This window comes from Pezoporus flaviventris, unplaced genomic scaffold (genome assembly GCF_033815535.1).
Source record: "Pezoporus flaviventris isolate CSIRO_AGI_PZ_B2104156 unplaced genomic scaffold, CSIRO_AGI_Pfla_v1 ptg000036l, whole genome shotgun sequence".
NCBI lineage: Eukaryota > Metazoa > Chordata > Aves > Psittaciformes > Psittacidae > Pezoporus > Pezoporus flaviventris.
This window is the reverse complement of record NW_026892584.1, coordinates 18,227,501-18,247,098: the sequence shown is the minus strand read 5'-3', so window position 1 is coordinate 18,247,098 and position 19,598 is coordinate 18,227,501. Positions and strand designations below refer to the sequence as shown.

The 19,598-nt window shown below is 39.0% G+C and overlaps 1 protein-coding gene across 12 annotated transcripts in view; it reads right to left on the bottom strand.

Annotated features, from left to right (window-relative positions):
- MEIS2 (Meis homeobox 2) overlaps nt 1–19,598 on the bottom strand; it is a 175,460-nt gene that overhangs the window by 115,701 nt on the left and 40,161 nt on the right. For 6 of the 12 annotated variants that reach the window (XM_061463407.1, XM_061463405.1, XM_061463412.1 and 3 more), the window contains exons 8-9: nt 17,165–17,266; nt 6,900–7,045 (exon numbers count right to left, since the gene is read on the bottom strand). In XM_061463407.1, the coding sequence (XP_061319391.1) occupies nt 6,900–7,045; nt 17,165–17,266 (248 nt within the window). The remainder of the gene's footprint in view (nt 1–6,899; nt 7,046–17,164; nt 17,267–19,598) is intronic. The other 6 variants (XM_061463410.1, XM_061463408.1, XM_061463415.1 and 3 more) reach the window with 1 other exon arrangement.

The following is a 19,598-nucleotide window of genomic DNA, read 5'->3' as shown; positions in this document are numbered from 1 at the left end:
TATATAACTTGGAATCTTATTAGATAACAACTTGGTGACACTGCAAATCCAATATTTCTCAGAATGCTATTTTTGAAGCTGAAACACACAACATATTTTGATCTCCAAAGAAGTACAATAAAGATTCCCCCCTTCAAAATAAAATGAGAAGTCATAAAAACCCCCAACCCTGGATGCACATGTAATAATTTCCAGGCAGGCTTCCTGTGGTTGTAGCCAATTATTTAAATTTCGGACTGTCTCTTTAATTTGAGGAGCAGGGAGAGAGGCGACAGATGGCAGACAGAATTGACTTATGTCCTCTATTCTTCTGCAGAAGAAGGGGGAGTGCAGAAAGTTTGATCGAGGCAGAAGCTACAGTATGCAGGCCTGGCTATAACTATCTAATAGGTCTTTTGACGGATCGGTTCAGAATATTTAGGTATTTTTCTCCCCCAGACAGGCTTTGTAACAAACCCACGGTCCTAGAGGTTGCCATGGGTGATGAGAGAGCTGACATCCAGTCCCAACTACAAATAAGCACATGACAAATGGGCCCAGAGCCCTCCAACAGCCCTGAACCTTGGTGACCCCCTAAAATACGCAGTCTTTCCATACCGATGCCCCCCCCCAAAAAAAAAAAAACCACAAAACATTACTGAGTCATTACTGAGTATGTTTTTTAAAACTGAAAGCTTGCACTTAATTGGAAACACTTTCATGTAACCAAAATGCTTAGGACAGCATGTACAAGTAAAAATAAATCACGCAGCATTGTTATTTAATGCACTGTGACATCATTTCCTGAAATTAAACAGAGATGACACAGATTCAGACAGTCCCTGCTAAGGTTCAGTTCAAACAATTCACAGATGTTTTCCTCCAGCCAGCAGAAAACAATGCAAGGTTTAAAGTACTCCTCTCCCCCTTTCCCTCTCCTTCTCTCCAGCCTTTTTGCTGGTACAAGGAGGTATGGCAGTTTTATAATACATGCTCCTGCAAAAATATTCTTTTTTTAATTTAATTACTCAGGCTGTTGTACTAAATAGATGGATCATTGTGTCACAAAAGCATCAATTTTTCAGAAGAAATAACAGATGTCTATGTAACAATGATTAGATTAACCACTCCCAGACAAAGCTAGCTTTTGAGGCCCACACACCCCATGACCCCAGGTTCCCTCTTCTGTAGGGGGTGGATGTAGAAATGTCAGATCTAATCTCAGATTCCATTTTTAAAACAAACAAAGCCCCACCCCCACCTCATTTCAGCTCTTTTCTTTTAAGACTGTGGCATTTAAAAGGTATATGAACATTTGGTCTGTTACTAGATCTCTGGGACTGATTTCATGGCCAAGGACTAAGAGCACTTAGAGGATGAAACATTTCAGCCTGAGATCAGAAGTGGCATTTTGAGAAGGATTTCCAGTTTTATTCTGTCCAGGCTGGTGACGCCATACCACAGGCAGGCAGGGTAAGAGGCGGATGCCTGTGACATTCGGCAGGGCTACACTACCACCAGCAACAACAACAAATGTGAACAGCAGCCACTAGCTCTTCTGGTGGGTGACAAGATCAACTTTGGGGTACAAAGACATGCAGCTCCATCACCTTTAGGACCACAGGTCAGGGAAGTTTAACGTTCAGATACTGATTTTTCTTTAGCAATAGGGTGAAATCATTTAACCTCTCCTCACAAAGTTTACCCAGCTGAAAAATGAGTGCAATATTATTTTTCAGGGCACACTTCCATCTGGATGGTGTTTGTACAGTCTGAAATGTCTGTCCTACATCAGCAGGCAACTTATTACCTGGCTGCAAATTCAGGAAATGGTCAGCCCTGCCTAAAAAGCAGACCTGGAATAAAACTGTACCTCAGGCTCCTCCAACTCTCTTGACTCCATGGTACACTGAAGCAGAAATGGCAGCCAGGTGAACCCATATGCAAGGTGTTTTACAGGAGAATTGAGGACATTGTCCGTCTCCTCAGTGCACCCTGGGAGTGTCTAGCACATTACAACGCAGTCCAACACATGTGCTAAAATTGTCTTCACATTCCTGTATCTTCTTCGTCTCCCAGCTGCCTTTGCACCATTTTAACTGGACAAAGGTCTGTTGTATTTTTGGGGTTGGTTTTTCATTTTGGTTTGGTTTGTTTTGTTTTTTTTTTTAAGTACAGCAAAACAAACAATGTGAAGAATGCTTTTCCTAGAGCCCGACTCTGCGGAAAGCTGGTCTACTCTTTGGTATGAAAGTAAGCTGCTCAGTGTGGACTGCAATAACAAGCTATGTTCCTAACCCTCCTTTAGGTTTTATTCCTAAAATCATGATATGGGAGGAGATATTTATGAAGGTTGGATGGTTACAACTGTTTTGAAAGCTTGCTCCGAGATTGACTTTGGTTGATGACATTCATCTCTAGAATCAAATCTAACAAATAAATAAAATAGCAGCACTGTATAAAAGGCTTGGTAAGCCATTCATCAAAATATGAGAGAACCATTATATTCTCAGATACACCCACATAAATACGGCAGGAAAAAAAGTATAATCTGTTTCAGTAAGACTATTCATATCATTCAATCTGGACACCTGCATATGACAAGTTAAGAAAATTAGGTCAGGTAAGTACAGAAGCTGTGGCAGATTCATTTTAACACTTCCCAGTAGAATTTACTCTAGCCTGACACCAAAGCAGATCAACCCAAAATCTAATCCACAAGAGACTATGTAAAAAGCAAGATTTCAGACAGAAAATTGTGGAGATCGGGTGAAAATGACACTGTTCAAACAAATGTTAGGAGACAGAATTTCAGCTAGCAAATAAAGCAAAAAACCCAACTCAACTCCACGGACTTCAGGGGAGCAACCCCAAACATCATCAGCTAGGAATCTGGCACTGTCATAAAAAAGGTTTAGTCTGCAGGCTACCTTTGGTATATCTGGTACCTTTCGTTAAGATATAGATCTTCTTACATAGTGTAACAAAACAACCAAAATAGAATTTCAACAAAGGGCATGACTCCAGGTAAATGTCAAAGAATAAACATGTCTCTGTTCTACTAGCTCTGTAAAAGAAGGGGGGGAAACATTGACTGTAGCAGAAGTGTAGTCCTTGATACACTATGCTACAGAAAGTAATGAACTACCAGAGGTAGAAGTCCATAGAACGGTATAATTCCTTCCTTTATAACTTTGTTCTTTTCTGATTATGTACATACATTTTAAAGGTCCTCCATCCTTCAAAAGAACATGGGAGGAGGGGGGCCTGCTGTGTGTAGTTGCTGGTAAGAAATCCTAATCTCAACATTGGTGTAAGCTCGAGGTGTCTATACATTTGAGCACTTCCTGTTTTCACTTCGTGATCAAATATGTTCTTTTGCAGGGCAAATAGGGGAGCACTTGAGGAAGGAAAGCAGAGATGTCTGAGAGGCTAATTGAATGTACTAAGGACTCCTTGGCGTAGAGGAAAAGGAGTATTCCAAAGCTATGAATAAATTCTCGGCTTGGGTCAGATTTCTTGCTGTTTCTTTTCTTTAACCACCTTTGAACTCAAATAAAAACAGCCTTAATGTCAGGTTTACCTTTCTGATGTCGTAATCTTTATGTACTATTGAAAAGCTTATACTAAGACTAGGATTTCCTCTACTTTCTTAAACACTGGATATTATCCAGAAAAAGCATACACATTTCCAATCAATTCATCCTCAGATCTTTCATCTTCTGGTACCATTGTAATTCCAAATGTAAGACAGAGCTCGGTAAGCAAATGAGAAGATGCGAGAAGCTCCTACTCCTTGCATTTAATTTCCAACAATAAAAACATGTATGTGTATCCTATTTCAAATATAATTAAAGTTACTGCAAAATGGAAGCTCTGATAGGGGTTAGAAATTGTTTTGAAAGACACAGCCTGTGAGGTATATTCATTCTACATCAGAGTTCAAGTGCCTGTCTCTTCAAAAAAAGCCACTTAGGCAATTCAGTTTTTAACACTGGCTACCTTAGCAGTTTGCAAACTGATTGAATAAGGGAAAAAAGTAACATTTTATTTAAAATCACAAATAAATACAATTAGTCAGAACTAAGTTACTCTTTGAATTTGACAGTCTAAAAGAATTTGAAGTTTAATCCATGCCATAAGAGATGGACTGCCACTGCCTCTCTTTCCAAGGAAACCAGAGGTTAATGATTTTTGTCATATTGAAACTAACAGCTAACAATTGCTACAGTTGGCCTTTAGTATTTTATTTGTCCTTTTGAGGTATTCAGAATAGGTGACAATGGCTTGCAGTTGAGAACATATGTAGAGAGACCCCTGTGGCTTATGGAAAAGTTGCTCTGTGCTGGTTGGGTGTTTGAAAAAAAAATACAACCAGAGCTCTTTTATGTTCCTCTCCTTAATGAATGCATGAATGTCAAAATGTACCAATGGCCCATTCAGGGGGCTGCCTAAGCAGCTCCTTCTTTAAGAACACATCCTGAGATGTAAAATACATTTGCTTAACAAATTAAAATAATGAGATAATTCAATTAGTTTATTTAAAAAAAAAAAAAGGAGAGAGAGAGAAAGAAAAAAGGGTACATCAGGGGATTATTGTAATACAAGAACAGGTCATACAGCACAAAGGAGGAACAAACCAATTTGAAATAAGGTTAGAGTAGTAATGAAGGAATGTACATTGAATCATGGACTGCCATTGTAAAGATATTTACTTGAAACAAAAAAATTGTACATCACAGATTCCCCCATTCTGGCTCAGCCAGCACTGCACTTTGAATGGACAAGCTAATTTGAGAAAAAATGCAAGATCTTTAAAAGAAAGGAGTTCTCTTCCTCCCTGCACGTGTTTATGGCAAGAATTTCTCTGAATTTACATTGCACTGGTCAGGGGTCTCCATTATCAGTTTGCAGGTCTGAGAATTACAGCACAGTAAATCTTTCAACACCTGCAAACTCATTAAAGCCTGGACAGTAAAAGGTTTGGGACTTTTTGTGTTCATTTAATTTGATTTTTTGTGAGACCATCCTCACCAGTGATGGCAAATTTCCCCAATTCATGCAGGATGAAGAGGGTCAGGAGAGAGAGGGTGGAATCAAGGAAAAGGGATTTCAAAAAGCCAGGAGGACTTTCCTCAAGAGAAGTGAGAGGCAGTTGGCTGTTAATAAGTATGTGTCGAATGCTTTCAATGAGCACATGAGAAAGGAAGACAGGGAGAAAAAAAACAAGGTATCACAAATTTCATGAGAGGAAATGGAATTAACACAGAAACATGTACAAAACAAACTGGTTTATTTGTGGCCCTGCTTTCTGCTGTCTGCCTATACTACTCCTCCAAACATATCCTACAGCTAAATGAAAAACCCTCCACTCACACTCACTCGACTTCCAAATTAAAAACATTTTACAGGTTAGTAAATCTCCAGCTGAGGTGATGTAGCAAAGAACAGCTGTGAAGTAATTTTGATAATGATGAGAATAATAAGCACATGGCAAGGTTCAGGGCTTTGCTGTTGCAGCTTCAGTGCTCCTGAATAGATAAAAGTGATTAAATACTCCTGATTATCCCTGACCAATATGTAATGGATTTACAGCCCTTTCAATTAGTCAGTATTTGCTTAGGACTCATTATTTTGTCTTTGGTTAAGTAATCAGCCCAGAGACTCATGTTCTGTCTAATTCCTCTGAGCCAAGTGGGTACAGGGCACCTGACCTTTGAAATGGCCATAGCTGGGAGGCAGAAATAACCACTACTCCAGCAGAGACACTGGCTATTTCAGCTAATCCTGACCCCACAGGCCAGATCAATGCACCTTAGTTTGCTACTAATGTCCTTACATCAAAATGATGGTTTAGAAATGTGGATCTATCACTCCCCACTTCAGCTGTGCTGCTAGAAGAGCAGTTCGATAGTCCCTATCATAAATAAATCCGGTACCTTGTCCTGAAATCATTACACTGTAACCAACATCAGCTACTGTGGAAATTTATAAAACTTTGGCAGAAGAGGTTAATAATAGTTAGCATTTTAAGCCTTTGCAAGTGAGAAACAATTTTACAGGGAGAGGAAGAAGAAAATCAATTGATACTTTTACCAGTTTCCATTATTTCCCACATGAAGTAAACTACAAAGAGTGCTACTCGGCGGAACCATGTTTTGATGCCTAAGTGAAGCTATAATAGTCAACAGAACACTAACACATAATCCCAATTGCAAGCAGGACAACAAAGATAGCTCACAGAAAGCATTGCTTTTTCACATATTTAATCTCTCTCCCCCAAATGTAAATATGGCTAGTGTTTTTTTTCATAATGGACTTACAGAGAAGCTATAAAGGTGTTTATTGCATCTGTTATGCAACAGGAGAATTAAGGAACACATAAGCCTTCTGTATTCGTCACAAAAAGTAGCAATGACAAGTTTGCAAATTGCTATGTTGGCTTCTCTAACATCCACAGTGTATTTCAGCACACAGTGACTGGGGTCTGTCTTCCACCAGATATGTGTGAAGATTTTGTAAGAAGAGGCCAGCAATAAAGAATCAAGAAGGCAGAGTTTTATAAATGCTAAAGCAAGAAACCCTCTTTTTTGTCCTTAGGAACATTTTTAATAGTTCAAAGCAAAAAATGGTTACTTTATATGTAGGTGGTGTTCCATGCTAGGGCTTTGTACTATCCCTCTTTCTCTCTATAGGCATGTATGTGTATAGATACACATATATATTTATAGGGTTTCTTTCAGATTTGTCATGATTCCAAGAGCCAAGAAAAAAAAATCTAGAAGAAAAAAAATTAGGCAGCAATAATTGAGCCTTAATAATAGTCTAAAAATTATGGGGACAACTGATTTCTAACAACGATGAACAAACTTCATTAGGCACATGAATAGAAATCTATTTTCATTTTGGGCACCACTTACTGTGAGATGCTGGAAAAGCCATGCTCTCATGATATTTGTTGCTACTTTGGGGAAAATGCCTCTTTTCTTCTGACGCTTTTTGTCCTTGTCTGGGTCATCGTCATCCCCTGTACCAGGTGAGGCTACGCTGTTGTCTAAACCGTCTCCTACAACAAAGGGAAAAACAGGAAGGAGACATTTAATGAACAAAATATAGAAGCCAAAAAGTATTATTAATTACCAACACACTAGATTTGCTAGATCAGACACATACTGTTTCTCACTATATACAAGTGCTGATACAAATAAGTAAAAATTAGAAACCATGTCTCTCCAAATACTAATTTTGTGTTTCACACATGCATATATCATTATTTCAATTAAATTGTGTGCTTGACATAGTGCAATAGCTCTTTGTCAATTATGGGATTCAATGTGGGAAAACCTGCCACAAGAAAACCCATTCACTGTAAATGCATCCCTACAACCATTCTGAATACGTACTATAAGTAATCAAGTTAAATGTTCTGTAGTCTATATATTCGAGGCCCTCTGCAGAGGTGGCAGTAACCATGTCACCGTTCAGTGCACATAACACACTGTCAGATGAACCCCTCCCCATAACCATCACCTCCCAACACACATACATACGCACGCACAAACACGTACACTTAGTATGACCCTGCATACAGCATTTGCATGACATGAAAACTACATCTCTGCATCAGTGATTATTATCATTAAAAAAAAAAAAAGAAAAAAAAAAGATGCACATCAAGGTAGAGCTCTCACTTAATCAGAACTTTCCATCAACATCTTTCTCTTCTGTGCTTTTCCCTGGCATTAATTGTGCATTAGCAAAAATCATTTACTTTTAACAGTCATAGTTATTTTTTCTTGCCCTCCAGCAAAAATGCCTTGAAAGCCTGCCTGGAGGGCATCTAAATTATGTATCTGAAAAACTCTTCTGGCAAGGCATTGCAGGACCCCTACTTTCTTAAAATTCATACGAGCACGTCTTCCTGTTTTTGGGAAGGCATCAATCAAGAGCAGCAATATATGCCATATTCCTACATTAATATTTGAACTAATAACTTTAAAAAAAGGAAAGAAACAAGATCCGACTTGTGACATAATCAAATGCAAAATAAATGAAGAATACTGGGACAGCACTGAGACTTTATAGATTGCTGTGTTTTCCTTACACATCATTAGCCCGGAGCCACACGAAAGAGGAAAACAGAGAAGTGGAGAGTTTATGCTCCCTGCTGGTGTTTAAGAAGCTGAGGTCCTGGAAGGACATCTGGGAATTGTGCTGAGACGGTGGTTTTTGTAATTTAAGAATAGACATTCATTAGCAGTAAATGCCATAAATCCCATGCTAAGTAAAAACCTTGTCCAAGAAAGCCTAAAACAATAAACTCTGTGCTCAATGTAGCCTGAGCTAGACGCTCCATAGCTTCCTGAGGAATGCTATAGATTCATGAGCTAATTCCTATAGCTTTGTCTAGCTCTGTAGTGCTACTAAACAAAATACGTTGCTGCTACATACAGTCCATTTGCTTCAAAACTTGCATTTCAGCTCCATCTTCCCTCCTGTGCCAGATCACCCTTCTTCCACTGCCTCCCCTTTGAAAACCCAACCCTTTTGGACCAGAGAGACAGAAAAAGCCACAGCAAAGAGCTGGCAGATTAATTTTATTGACATTTCCATTTTCACTGCAATGTGATACCCTCCATCACATGGAAGAGATGACCCTCACTATTTACAGACTGACAGGCCACTTCATTACAACCACCCTGCCCCAAGGCAGAGCAGCTCCTTTCCATCTGCCCAAACACCAGAGCAAGACCCTGAAGTCACTGCTCTCTTTCTCATGCTTCTTTTTCTTCCTTTTTTTTCTTATTTTTTTCTGTTTGTTTCTGTTAAATACAGAGAAACGAGACTCAAATCACAGCAATCAAAGAGATTATGGAAGCCCTAAATGCTGTAACCAACTGTTCGCTTTTGCAAGATGTTGGTCATTTAGAAAGCACTCCTATCCATTGCTCTGTACACACACCCCCCCCCCAGTATTCCACCCTACCCCTCTCTCTCTCACACACACACACTCGCGCGCGCACACACGCACACACACTTTCCACTATGCCAAGGAACTGCTGCAAGGCAAATTCTCACAAACACTAATGGCTTCTGACTGCTCCTTGGCAACCCCAGCATTTTAACCTGGGTGGATATGCTCTCCAAAATACAGACACTGGAGCTATCTCATCAGCTGTTCATGTGACACAGATGGAGAGTGGCTATTAGGAGCCAGGCAATGGGCCTTGGGGATCTGAGGTGCTGTACTGTAGCCTCGGGCAATTTTGAAAAGCCAGAAAGTACCCAGAGTCGGGGGGGGGGGGAAATCCCTACTGAAAGTGCAAGTTTGAAGTCAGTCAGTCTGTTTGTCTATCTGTCGTGCAGATAAAGATATATTTGTCTCTTTATGTAAAAGCTATGTGTGCATGCACAGGATGCGTGGACCTGCAAAACTTCTGCTCTGCACCACCCTTTGGCATCACAGAAGCATTTGTTCACTCTCTGAATGGACAAATTCCGGTTTGTCTGCATATACATACTTTCCTGTTTGTGAGCATCCTCAGCAGAAGGCACTTACATGCTAAATCAGTGTTGAGACCTTTTGGAGAGTTTTAAAAAGCCAGTAGCAGCCCAAGAGAGGAAAATTCGGCTGAAGCTCCCATTGCCTTCCCACCTTACCCAATGATGAGTCAGTGCTTCCCCAATCTATTCCGTAACCTCAAGGAAGAAAATTCAAATATCGTGCCTCCAAATGACCTCAAAAGATAAATACAGCAAGACTTGTTGCTCTTGGTGAGCTACAGACACAATCCTGTTAATTTGTATTGTCATGTCTTTAATAGGACTACAACTGCTCACACTAATGGATACTGTTTCTAGTGGCAAGAAATCATAGAAGTAGCCCATAACAGATTTTTCAAGATGGCCTGATTTGCTTTTTGGATACGGAGATCCTGATCCTAGTCTGCTGTATCCAAATAAACACAACTTACTTTAAATGAAGAAAACAAAATTATCAACAGTGAAATAAAGTGAACTGACTTGAAAGTCATACTATGGCAGAATGGATCAACTATATTTTTAACTGCTGTATGAAGGAATCTAAATTTAAATCATTTAAACCATCATTACAAGTGATTCTGCTCATGTGAACTGTTCATATTCTGATTTGGATGGTAATTTGTAAGAAGATTAGAGTCAAATTCTAATTTGTATGGAAATTGCAACTATATAAGCACAATTACCCCAGTTTTCTAGTGGCAAAATGAAGTCTAGATGTTGGCCCACTGACACTGTCTTCCACACAGCAGAAAAAAAAAAAAAAAAAAGTGACTTTCTCCTGCTCTGCACACTGTTCACTCATATATTCTTGTGCAAAGAGTACAAGTGATAGCAAAACCCTATCACTGTTCTAGGAAAGCGGAGAATTCTTGAGTGGCGCTCTCTTTGTGGAGGTGTCAATGACAGTGCGGGATTCAGGCCAGTAGAGAATTACACAAATTAGCCAGCTTGTTTCAGATTATATCAATGCTGTGTAATAATCTCAATAACCCCTGTAAGAGATGGAGAGAGTTTAGATGAAGTTTGTTTGTAAAGTGACCCACAGAGGATTCCTTAGAGACCTTCTCTTCTAGCAGAAGGTTTTATGGAGGATGCTGAAGTTGCAAGTCTTCTTCACACAGTGGGAAGTTGGGGAAGTTGGACTTCCACACAAGCTCTGTGTGCAGATACTTTGCACATTTTGAGGGTTTCTTCCCACAAGGTAAACTATTTTACATTGAAAGCAAAGGAGGCTACCTCTTATCTTAAAAATACCACATAACTAGTTAGAGCAGGGTTGCCATTGCATCATAATTTCAGATTTAACTTGCTACAAACTGATTACCTTGGACAGTTTAGCTTGCTGACACTAATGTTCACACTACTGAGGAGTTTTCAGGAAGCAGAGTCCAATCCTACAGAAGGCCTGTCCAACATTATTGCATCAATGAATTCCTCTTTGACAGTCCTCCACACTACCACTATTATCTCAACCCTAGTCTTTGAGTTCCTCACAGAGTAAGGCCCCAGCAAAAGATTAAGAAACTGCTGTTTATAAGATGCTCATCTAGTCTTTTCACTATTTGTGAACAGGATAACAAATTCCCAATCTATTCAAAATGGTAACTGAAAAAGATAACTCAGTCAGGCCAAAGTACAGAAGCCCAGATTCAAACTCTAGAAATAGTTCCTATTACCATCATAACAAGCTGAGCAGTAAGAAAAGTGATTTCTGGAATACTATATTTTGGGAACCAGTATTTGAGTTCCTTCACTGTCAGAGGTCCCTTACAGCTTATGGTTTACCATGCTAAACAAAAAGACAGAAGAGAAGGGGTATCTAAAATGAGGGGGAGACAAGACACTTCACTGTATTTTCTATGAGTAGTGTAAGCAATATGAAAGTGAAGTTAAAGGATTCTGAAAAGGAAAGCTGCAGTGCACTATGCTGATCTTAAGTAAACTACTCTACAATCTTTCAGTCCAGTATTTTGATGAGTAGAATATGTAGATATGAATGCAAAACAAGAAAATCGGCATGCAGCTTATAGTCACATTTGCAATTATTTGTTTGTACTTCTAATGCGTCCATCTGGTCACGTAAGTATTGTAAATCGTTATTAATAAGGATGTTCAGCTTAGTAAATGATCCACATCACCAGCAGAGAAAAATCTTAAAAATCTGGTTAATTACCACTGCCAAAAAGCTGGAAAGAGAATGTTTTGAATATGTTTTGAAGATAAGACAGTCTGTGCTGCAGGGAGGACTAATAGTGAGGGAAGGTCAGCTCCAGAATCAAAGACCCTTCAGGAGAACTCCTTATCTCCATTCCACCCTGTTAAAATCATCAGTCTTTTTAGCCTTCCAGCTTCAGAAGATCACAAGTCTTTGAATGAAGTGCTGGCTATGGGTTTGGGGTTTTATCCCTCCTTTTAGTGATCCCTGTTCATGGAAGTTGACTTAGTGTCCTCACACCACAGAAGCAATGTTTTTCTACTGCGTCTTATTGCCTGGGGAAACTGAATTAGGACAGGTTATGGGTGGCAAACCTGGAATTTTGAAAACCACAAACAGTTCAAGCGGGCATCCCATCTTAGAGCTGTGCCATCTTCAGCAGGGCTCTGCCAGTACATGTGCTGGTTTTTCTGAATCAGTTGACTGCAGAAGGAAAGAAGCCATCAGAAGCTGTCCAGGCATCCTAGGTTAGCCTGTATGCTCAGTCATCACTTGCCCCATCCTGGGATAGGGTGTCCTCAAGTGAGCCACTGTAATCAGCCTCTCCCTTTTTGTGTCTCTGGAACACCAGGCGTGTCTCATGGTGGCGTATAATGTTTCAGTGAGCATCTTGGAGAGAAAGTAAGGTTGGACACTGGTGCACTAGAAGGTTCAGGAAGACTTCAGACATATAGCACTACCACCTCTCTTACTACATAGGATGATATTCTTTTGCCCTCTGCAGCAGGGAGGAGATGAAGACCTAGCCCTCTCTCTGCTGTTCTTTTGCAAGGTCTTTTACTTTCCAGAATGTAATCCAGCAGTTCCATTGGGCTGTTACTGTGAAGATGATGTACAAATTTCACACAGTCCAAGCATTAATAACTACTGTAAATTCAAATAGGAATAAAAGGAAGAGAACTGAAGCCACTATCAGACACTTCACCTAAAAATCTGTTCTACTTGATCTAATCACATTTTAGCATAGTTTGCCAGTCAGGAGCAAGTCCCTATTGCCATCTGGCAATATGTGCTAGAGGCTTGAAGAGTTGCATGGTATCTGGTATCTAAAGTGTATTTACAAGTGACAGAATAAAAACTGATCCTTTTCTATTTCTGGATAGGCACCCTTCTATAATCACTAATTTATCTTATTTTCAGAAAGGCATTTGCAAATATTTTATTATTTACTCAAAGGTGGGTATGACATTCCAGCTACGTTATTGTTATAGCTACACATGCTATAAAATTGGTGATTCACATCTTCCAAAACTATTTACAGAACTGCGATGTTTCACATTTCCCCTTTTACTATTTTCCTGTTTAAAAAAAAAAAAACCAACACACCAAAAAACAAACAAACAAAAAAACCCACCAGAAAAAAAGCCTGGATTTTTGTGCCTTTAATTGTCTGTGTTTAAATCTCGTGTTTATTTGTGAAGTGAATCGAGAATTCTTAGCGATTAAGTTCAAAAGCCAACAACGTATTTTCCTAGTTTTTAAAGAGAGAACTAATAAACGGTGGTTTAAATTTTAAGCTCTTCTATACAGCCAGGAGGTTCGTGGCTTGTTCGCTGTGATCCAGCATTTTTTCACATCAGGTGAAAAAAGTGTTCCAATGCAGACAAGGGGAACAGTGAAGCAACCTGCTAATTGCTGATCTCTCTTACGTTCCTGCTGTGCTAAACTGTCTGGACATGTTGACGTGAAATTTTTCTGCGATTTTCAAGTGACTAGTTCATGGCCCACTGCCGTGGAGTGCAGGAGAAGGGATGAAATGCTTTAGTTTACATGCAACATTTACTAACTGTGTGGGTTTTCCGACATTAAAGAGGGGACAGTGACCCATGCCACCTTTTTCACACTCAAAAGAGCACTGAAAAAACAATCTTCATAGGCTTACCTCAGGCTTCCCTGGCCCTTAACACCCTCCCCCCAGGGTAGGAGCAGAAAGAGAAAAAAGAAGGGATTTTATGCTCCTTTCTCTTCAACTTTTCAGGCGGTATAAGCAGCATTTAGCAAATTCAGCCTCCAAATGGCTCCAAATGCTCTGAGCTGCAGGGGCTCATCCTTTGTTAGCCTCCCTCTATTTACACAGGATTTACTCAGGCTCTCCACTGAAGAGACCACATGTTTCTGACAGAAAGCACTTCCATTCACACTGCATCAGGCAACAGGATTGTAACCACTGCAGCTTCACGTTGACCTGAGATTAGGGATTTCAGCAACATTGAGATGGCAACAATCTGCTAACTAACAAAAATTATCCATGGAGAACTCTGCTGCTTACTCCAGTTAAAACTACTGTGGCCAGATAGATTAGGTTACTTAGAAGGACAATTAAGAACTAGCTACTGTCAATAATATGCCTGTCCATCTACAAATAACATACACACAGAGAAAAATATCAGCAGGAAAAAAAAAAAAAGAGGAAGAAAAAAAATCAGACTGCAGCTTGGATTAAAACAATTTCACCCACTGGCTGAAGACATAAAGTGTAAAAACAGACAGATGGACACATATGTAAATGTGGCTGCATTTGTTTCTCTGGAGCTGGCAAGTTAGTAATAACAGTATAGTTTAATAATTTATTTTCCATGGTATTTTCACACTGGTTAACTGGGCAGTGGCAACTTCTATGCAGAATTTCAGGAGCAGAATAATTCCTTCAATCTAAATGCTACTGGGGCAAATAAACTGAACTAAGAAACCTCTTTTGACTTTACCTACAAGGACCCAGTCCTGGAACCTGATATCAGCCTGGGGATTTTTAAAATTTAGGTTTTGGGTTTTTTTTTTTTTTCACTCAGTTTAGCCAGTCAGGACTCCTGCACTGAGATTTTTCCAGATTTACTATTTGTGTAAGGGTTTTTCAGAATGGATTACACACGCACACAGGCATAACAATCATTGCTGGTAGGAGCTTGTGCTTTTTTGCTGAATAGCCTTTCAAGGGGCAAAAGAAAATTAGATGGGAACACAGGGCCAGAAAGGACCACACAGATCCAGTTTTTGATGAGTTTTATTTTGACATTTTAATTTGGCAAATTATTTTGCTTCTGCAGGAAAGGACAAAACAATTTACTTCTGTAATAGTAACTCATACATGCATTCAATAAGCACGTAAAAAGTACATGGTATATTCTAAAGTTCTCCATAGTATATCATAATAAAGCTCTTCTGGGCACTCAATGATTCATTTTTAGTGATCTCTCAAATGCCCTTATCCACAGTTAACACTCAGATTTTATTAAGGAAGAAAGCAGGGACAAATGTCCACTTAAGTCCCAGCTCTCAAATTCAACTCTGCTTGCACTGCAGTACCTAAAGCTAAAGCTGTTTTAATGTTCTATTCACCTCCCCTGTGTGGCATTTCTGCTAACACAGAGTTCACAATCTTTCAGCCCCAAACACAGAAGGCTGCTATCTTCAAGTCATCCAAGGAATGTGCCAGATACTATCATCTCCTCTGCAATACAAAGAACCAGAAAGAGGCAGAGACCAAAAGGAAACCATACTGATCAGGTTACTAGAGTCCAGAAAGTCTTTCCCAGAATGCTAAATGTTAATCTTTGAACCAGCAAATGTTATAATTAAGATCCTTGTAGTTGGAGGAAATGCTAGCTCAAGAAGTCAAAGGTACAGCCATTTGAAGCTGTACTTTTTTGCACGTCTGCACTAATCTCGCACCCCTCATGCTGGCACAACCACCACCAAGCACTTTGTTCTATTCAAGCAAAATTATCGTTAATGTCAGTGGCAGTTTTGCCTGAGTAAGAAGTGTAAGACCAGATCCTTGTCTTGTTCACACAGAACTGCAAGCACTGCACAATTCCAGAGGAGACATAATCATTAAAACTTGTGGTTTATGCTGATTTATGATGCTTTTCTTTTTAAAAGTGAAATTCACTCAGTACCTCACCCAGAAAAGTGTTCACTGCACTTGTTTCTATGCTTTTTTAACTTCAGATCTCCCTCCCCACCTCAGCACAAGTTGGGAAGTTTACTCCCAGGGTTTGGCACCTAGGTTGAAGGAAATCATTATTAAATTAGGTTTAAGCATTTTGTCTGCTTTGATAATTATTTTGCAGTGTGAATGTAAACAGCTGTTATTCTGTTTAAAATTTTTATCTTATTGAACACTGTCACACAAAATGTCCTTGTGCTGCTAAATGAAATACTTTTAAAATTGCTATTTTATATATATTTTAGAGAAGTAGTTTTAGCATCCTCATAGTAATTCTGTTAAGAATACCAGCTGCAGACTTTGGCTACAGCTGAGACAACAGTAACAAGTCATTAAAAAAATCAGGAGACGAAAAAAAAAATAAATCACTTTTTTTTTTTTTTCTCTAAAGCACATTTTCTTTAAGAGATAATTTCTTTGGGGGGATTCTTTATCCTTGTTTGAGTAAGTGGGATGTTCTCAGTTTCCTCAATCAACTGTACCGAAGTTAGCATACATCAAAAAGCTGTATTTTATTTTAAGTACCATTTGTTATTTGCTCTCCTGTTATTTTAGTCATTAGAATAATATAAAATGTGGGCAAAATAGACGAGTTCAAGTAAAATTCTACCTGCAGCTGAAGTAATTAAGTTCAATAGTATCATCTTATCAGTATTTAACCTTTAGCATTTTGCAGTTGTTTATATATAGCAGAATATGGACAACTTACAGTAGATGATGGCTAAAACCTGTACTCTTCTTCATTAAATCATTAATGTAGTTTCTTTAAGAATAAAAATTAGTGGGTTTTTTCAAAGACAGATAGCCATCAGAGCATCTCAATTTTCCCTAGAGCTGCCACAAACTTAAAAAATGTGAGGTATTTGACTGTCTTGCAGTTCCCCTTAAACAACATGCTGTTGGACACAACTGTTTGTCCAGATCCCTAAAAATGATGCTCACTAATACAGCAAGAATCCATGTACCGTCCACATTAGAAACCTCTCTTTTCAGGGTTATTTAACTATTAAAAAAGCATCAGCTGAAATATTGCATGTAAGTACACATTCATGGGATATTTTCATAATTTCAAAAAAAAAAGTTAGAAGTAGAAATGGAACAGATGCTTAGTCCTGAGAGATACTAAGTTAAAAATTTCAGTTATTAAAACGGACATTTGTTAGGCCAGAAGACCAAAATGCACAGTAGTCTATTTTAAGATGTATTTAAAAAAAAATATGAAAGATGGCTGAATGTTTAATTAACAACAACAACAACAAATGTTTTAATAGAAAAGTGTTAAAATGAGCCATAAAAGCTTTTTCCAGGTGATAAAATGTGCACAAATGTGTATGTTACATAAAACACAAATAAGAGCACCATCTCGGTATGCATTCACAAACACCTGAGCAGCATAAGAAGAGATGCTTGCTGTGAATGCATAGTCCAGGAAAAAAAAAAAAAAATACAAAACAACTCCAAACTTGGCAAGTCTTACATACCATAAGAGCTCCAACACCTATGCACAGTAGGGTGGATTAACCCGCTGGGTGCTGCAGGCATATATATGCACCTCCTCCTAACGTGTTCATTTGGCTGGCAGTCTGGAAAATGCCAGAATGTGAAGGGTTACGTGGGAACACTGACAGTCTGCTCTTGCAGGTTTAAGTTAAAGTCCATACTCTAAATATAGTGTGCTGGGTATTTGGAAACATAATTAATAATGTTTATAAGTGGTATGCTATTTGGTGCTCACAATAAAGGGCTTGATCTGATGTTCACTCCACTGGCTAATCACATTCCACAACACAACCACGTGCTTTGGATCTGTCCATATTTGCTTTGGGTACCATTTTTCAGGAATCTTTTCCTCCAAGGGGCCTTGTAAAGGTAAAGTATAACCCATCTGTGCCTCATCTGCTATACACATACAATGGATGCTTAAAACCGGCTACTGGAAAGCCCTGAAAAGTTTTATCGTTCACCTGCAGTAGACAGGTGATAAGAGCAAGCATTTAAGAGCCAAAGCCCATATACAGTCCTTGCTAGTTTCTTAGTCTGGCTTCAGCCATGAGGGAAGATACAGCTAGGACTATCCAAATTCCTCAAACTGAAAGAAGCAAGCATAAAGACATATGAATTCTGGCCAGAAAATTTCAAGTGGCTGACAAAAAAAAAAAAAAAGACACAAAAGGCTCACAGGCAACTTATTTTCTCCCATTGTAATTTTATTGGATTGTTTTGGGATAATATGACTAAAAAACAGCACCCAAACTATGTCTGCACCCAAATTATCCCATAAAATGCTTTGGACCTCGTTTAAGTGATCAAAAGAGCTGACATCTGATGCTCTGCTTTTCTATTCATAACCTGTAATTTCATTTCAAGTCTTTCATTGTAGCAGAAAGTGTTGCATAAGACAAATATGCAGTGCCTACAAAGTCTTCCTAGACTGGTTTGTGTCCCTGGGCTGTTCCTAGGGAAGAGCCTCACAAGTTGGGCTCTAGGGAACTTCCACCACCCCACTTGCCCCTTCAGAGGGCTGGCTATATGCAGGGACCCCAAACAAAAGACATGGCAAGTTATGAGACTTCTCTTCCTTCAGGTTCAGAAGGGTTAAACTGAGTTTCCCTCTGGACAGGCTGTTCACCTAGCCAGTTGGAGCGCTGACATGTATGCCATAAGATCAAACCTAAGCCCCACCAATCAAACAGCAGACTGGACTAAATGTGCTGATGCAGCAAATTTCCAGATCTTGATCACACTAGGCAGGGGAGTCATTCTTCTCAGTGATAAAGTCACTGAATGCACTCTTGAGGAGATAAAAAATTAAGAACTGGCTGACTTTGCACCATTTGGTGAGGTATTTACTGCTGACCCAGAACAACAGAATGGTCATGTTCTGATACCAGCTAGGAATCACTGTAGACATGGTCATCTTTGACTCCCTACCACAAGGCTGTTCACAGGAATCCTTTCTTAGCTGCTTAGTGGCATCAATCCAGAAACTACAGCGTTTGAATACATTAGAAGAAACTTCACACAGTCCCTTCTCCTCTCTCCTTCCCCCCACCTCTTAAAAACTCTGAGAAATTAGGCCAATGACATTATCCCCCTTTGCCATATTATAGTTAAGGTATTTTTACCTGCATTTACTATGTCAGTTTTTTAAATTTACCAGCGATTTATACAGCAGCTAAGAATTGAAATGCTAATTACATTTGAGTATTATCTAACACAAGATATTATATTCCTTTTTCTGTTACTGGCTCAGAAACTGGCAAACTTTAGGAAAAGATTTTCAAAAGTGTTCAAATGAGCAAGGAACACAGTTTTCACTGAAAACTGCTTTAAAAGTAACACATAATATTCCTTTTGATAGTAATTGATGATGGCTCTTACATAAGTGAATATTATGTATTATTACTTTTAAAGACAAACATGTCAATGCATTCCCGTCCTTATTTGAGCATTAAATTTGCAAGTCTGAGTATGGTTATTGTTTCTACTAATTCTTCTTCATCTCTAAATACGTATCGTAAAGAGAACATGCTTTCTTTATATCCTGAAATACTCCATTAGAAGGCAGGTTTTTGGACATAAGTACTTGTGATCAAAATAGATACACCAGACATTTTGTTTCTTTTCTTCTTCGGCTAAATAGCAGTATTTCCGTTTATGTAACTAGGAGCAAAAGCAACTCTTAGTGCAACAATTTCAGTAAAGAGATCACACAGGTTTTTGTATCTATGGCTGACCAGAATTGTGAAGTATGAACAGCAGTGTCATCCAGTCTTTATCTTCCTGTAGCATGCGTGGGAATTTGTTCTAAGAGACCAGGTAAAAAACTAAGATTTGGTACTTCATGTTTCTACCACCAATGAACTCAAAGACAAAACACTCTATGGACCTCACTCTTCACCTGCCTCACACACT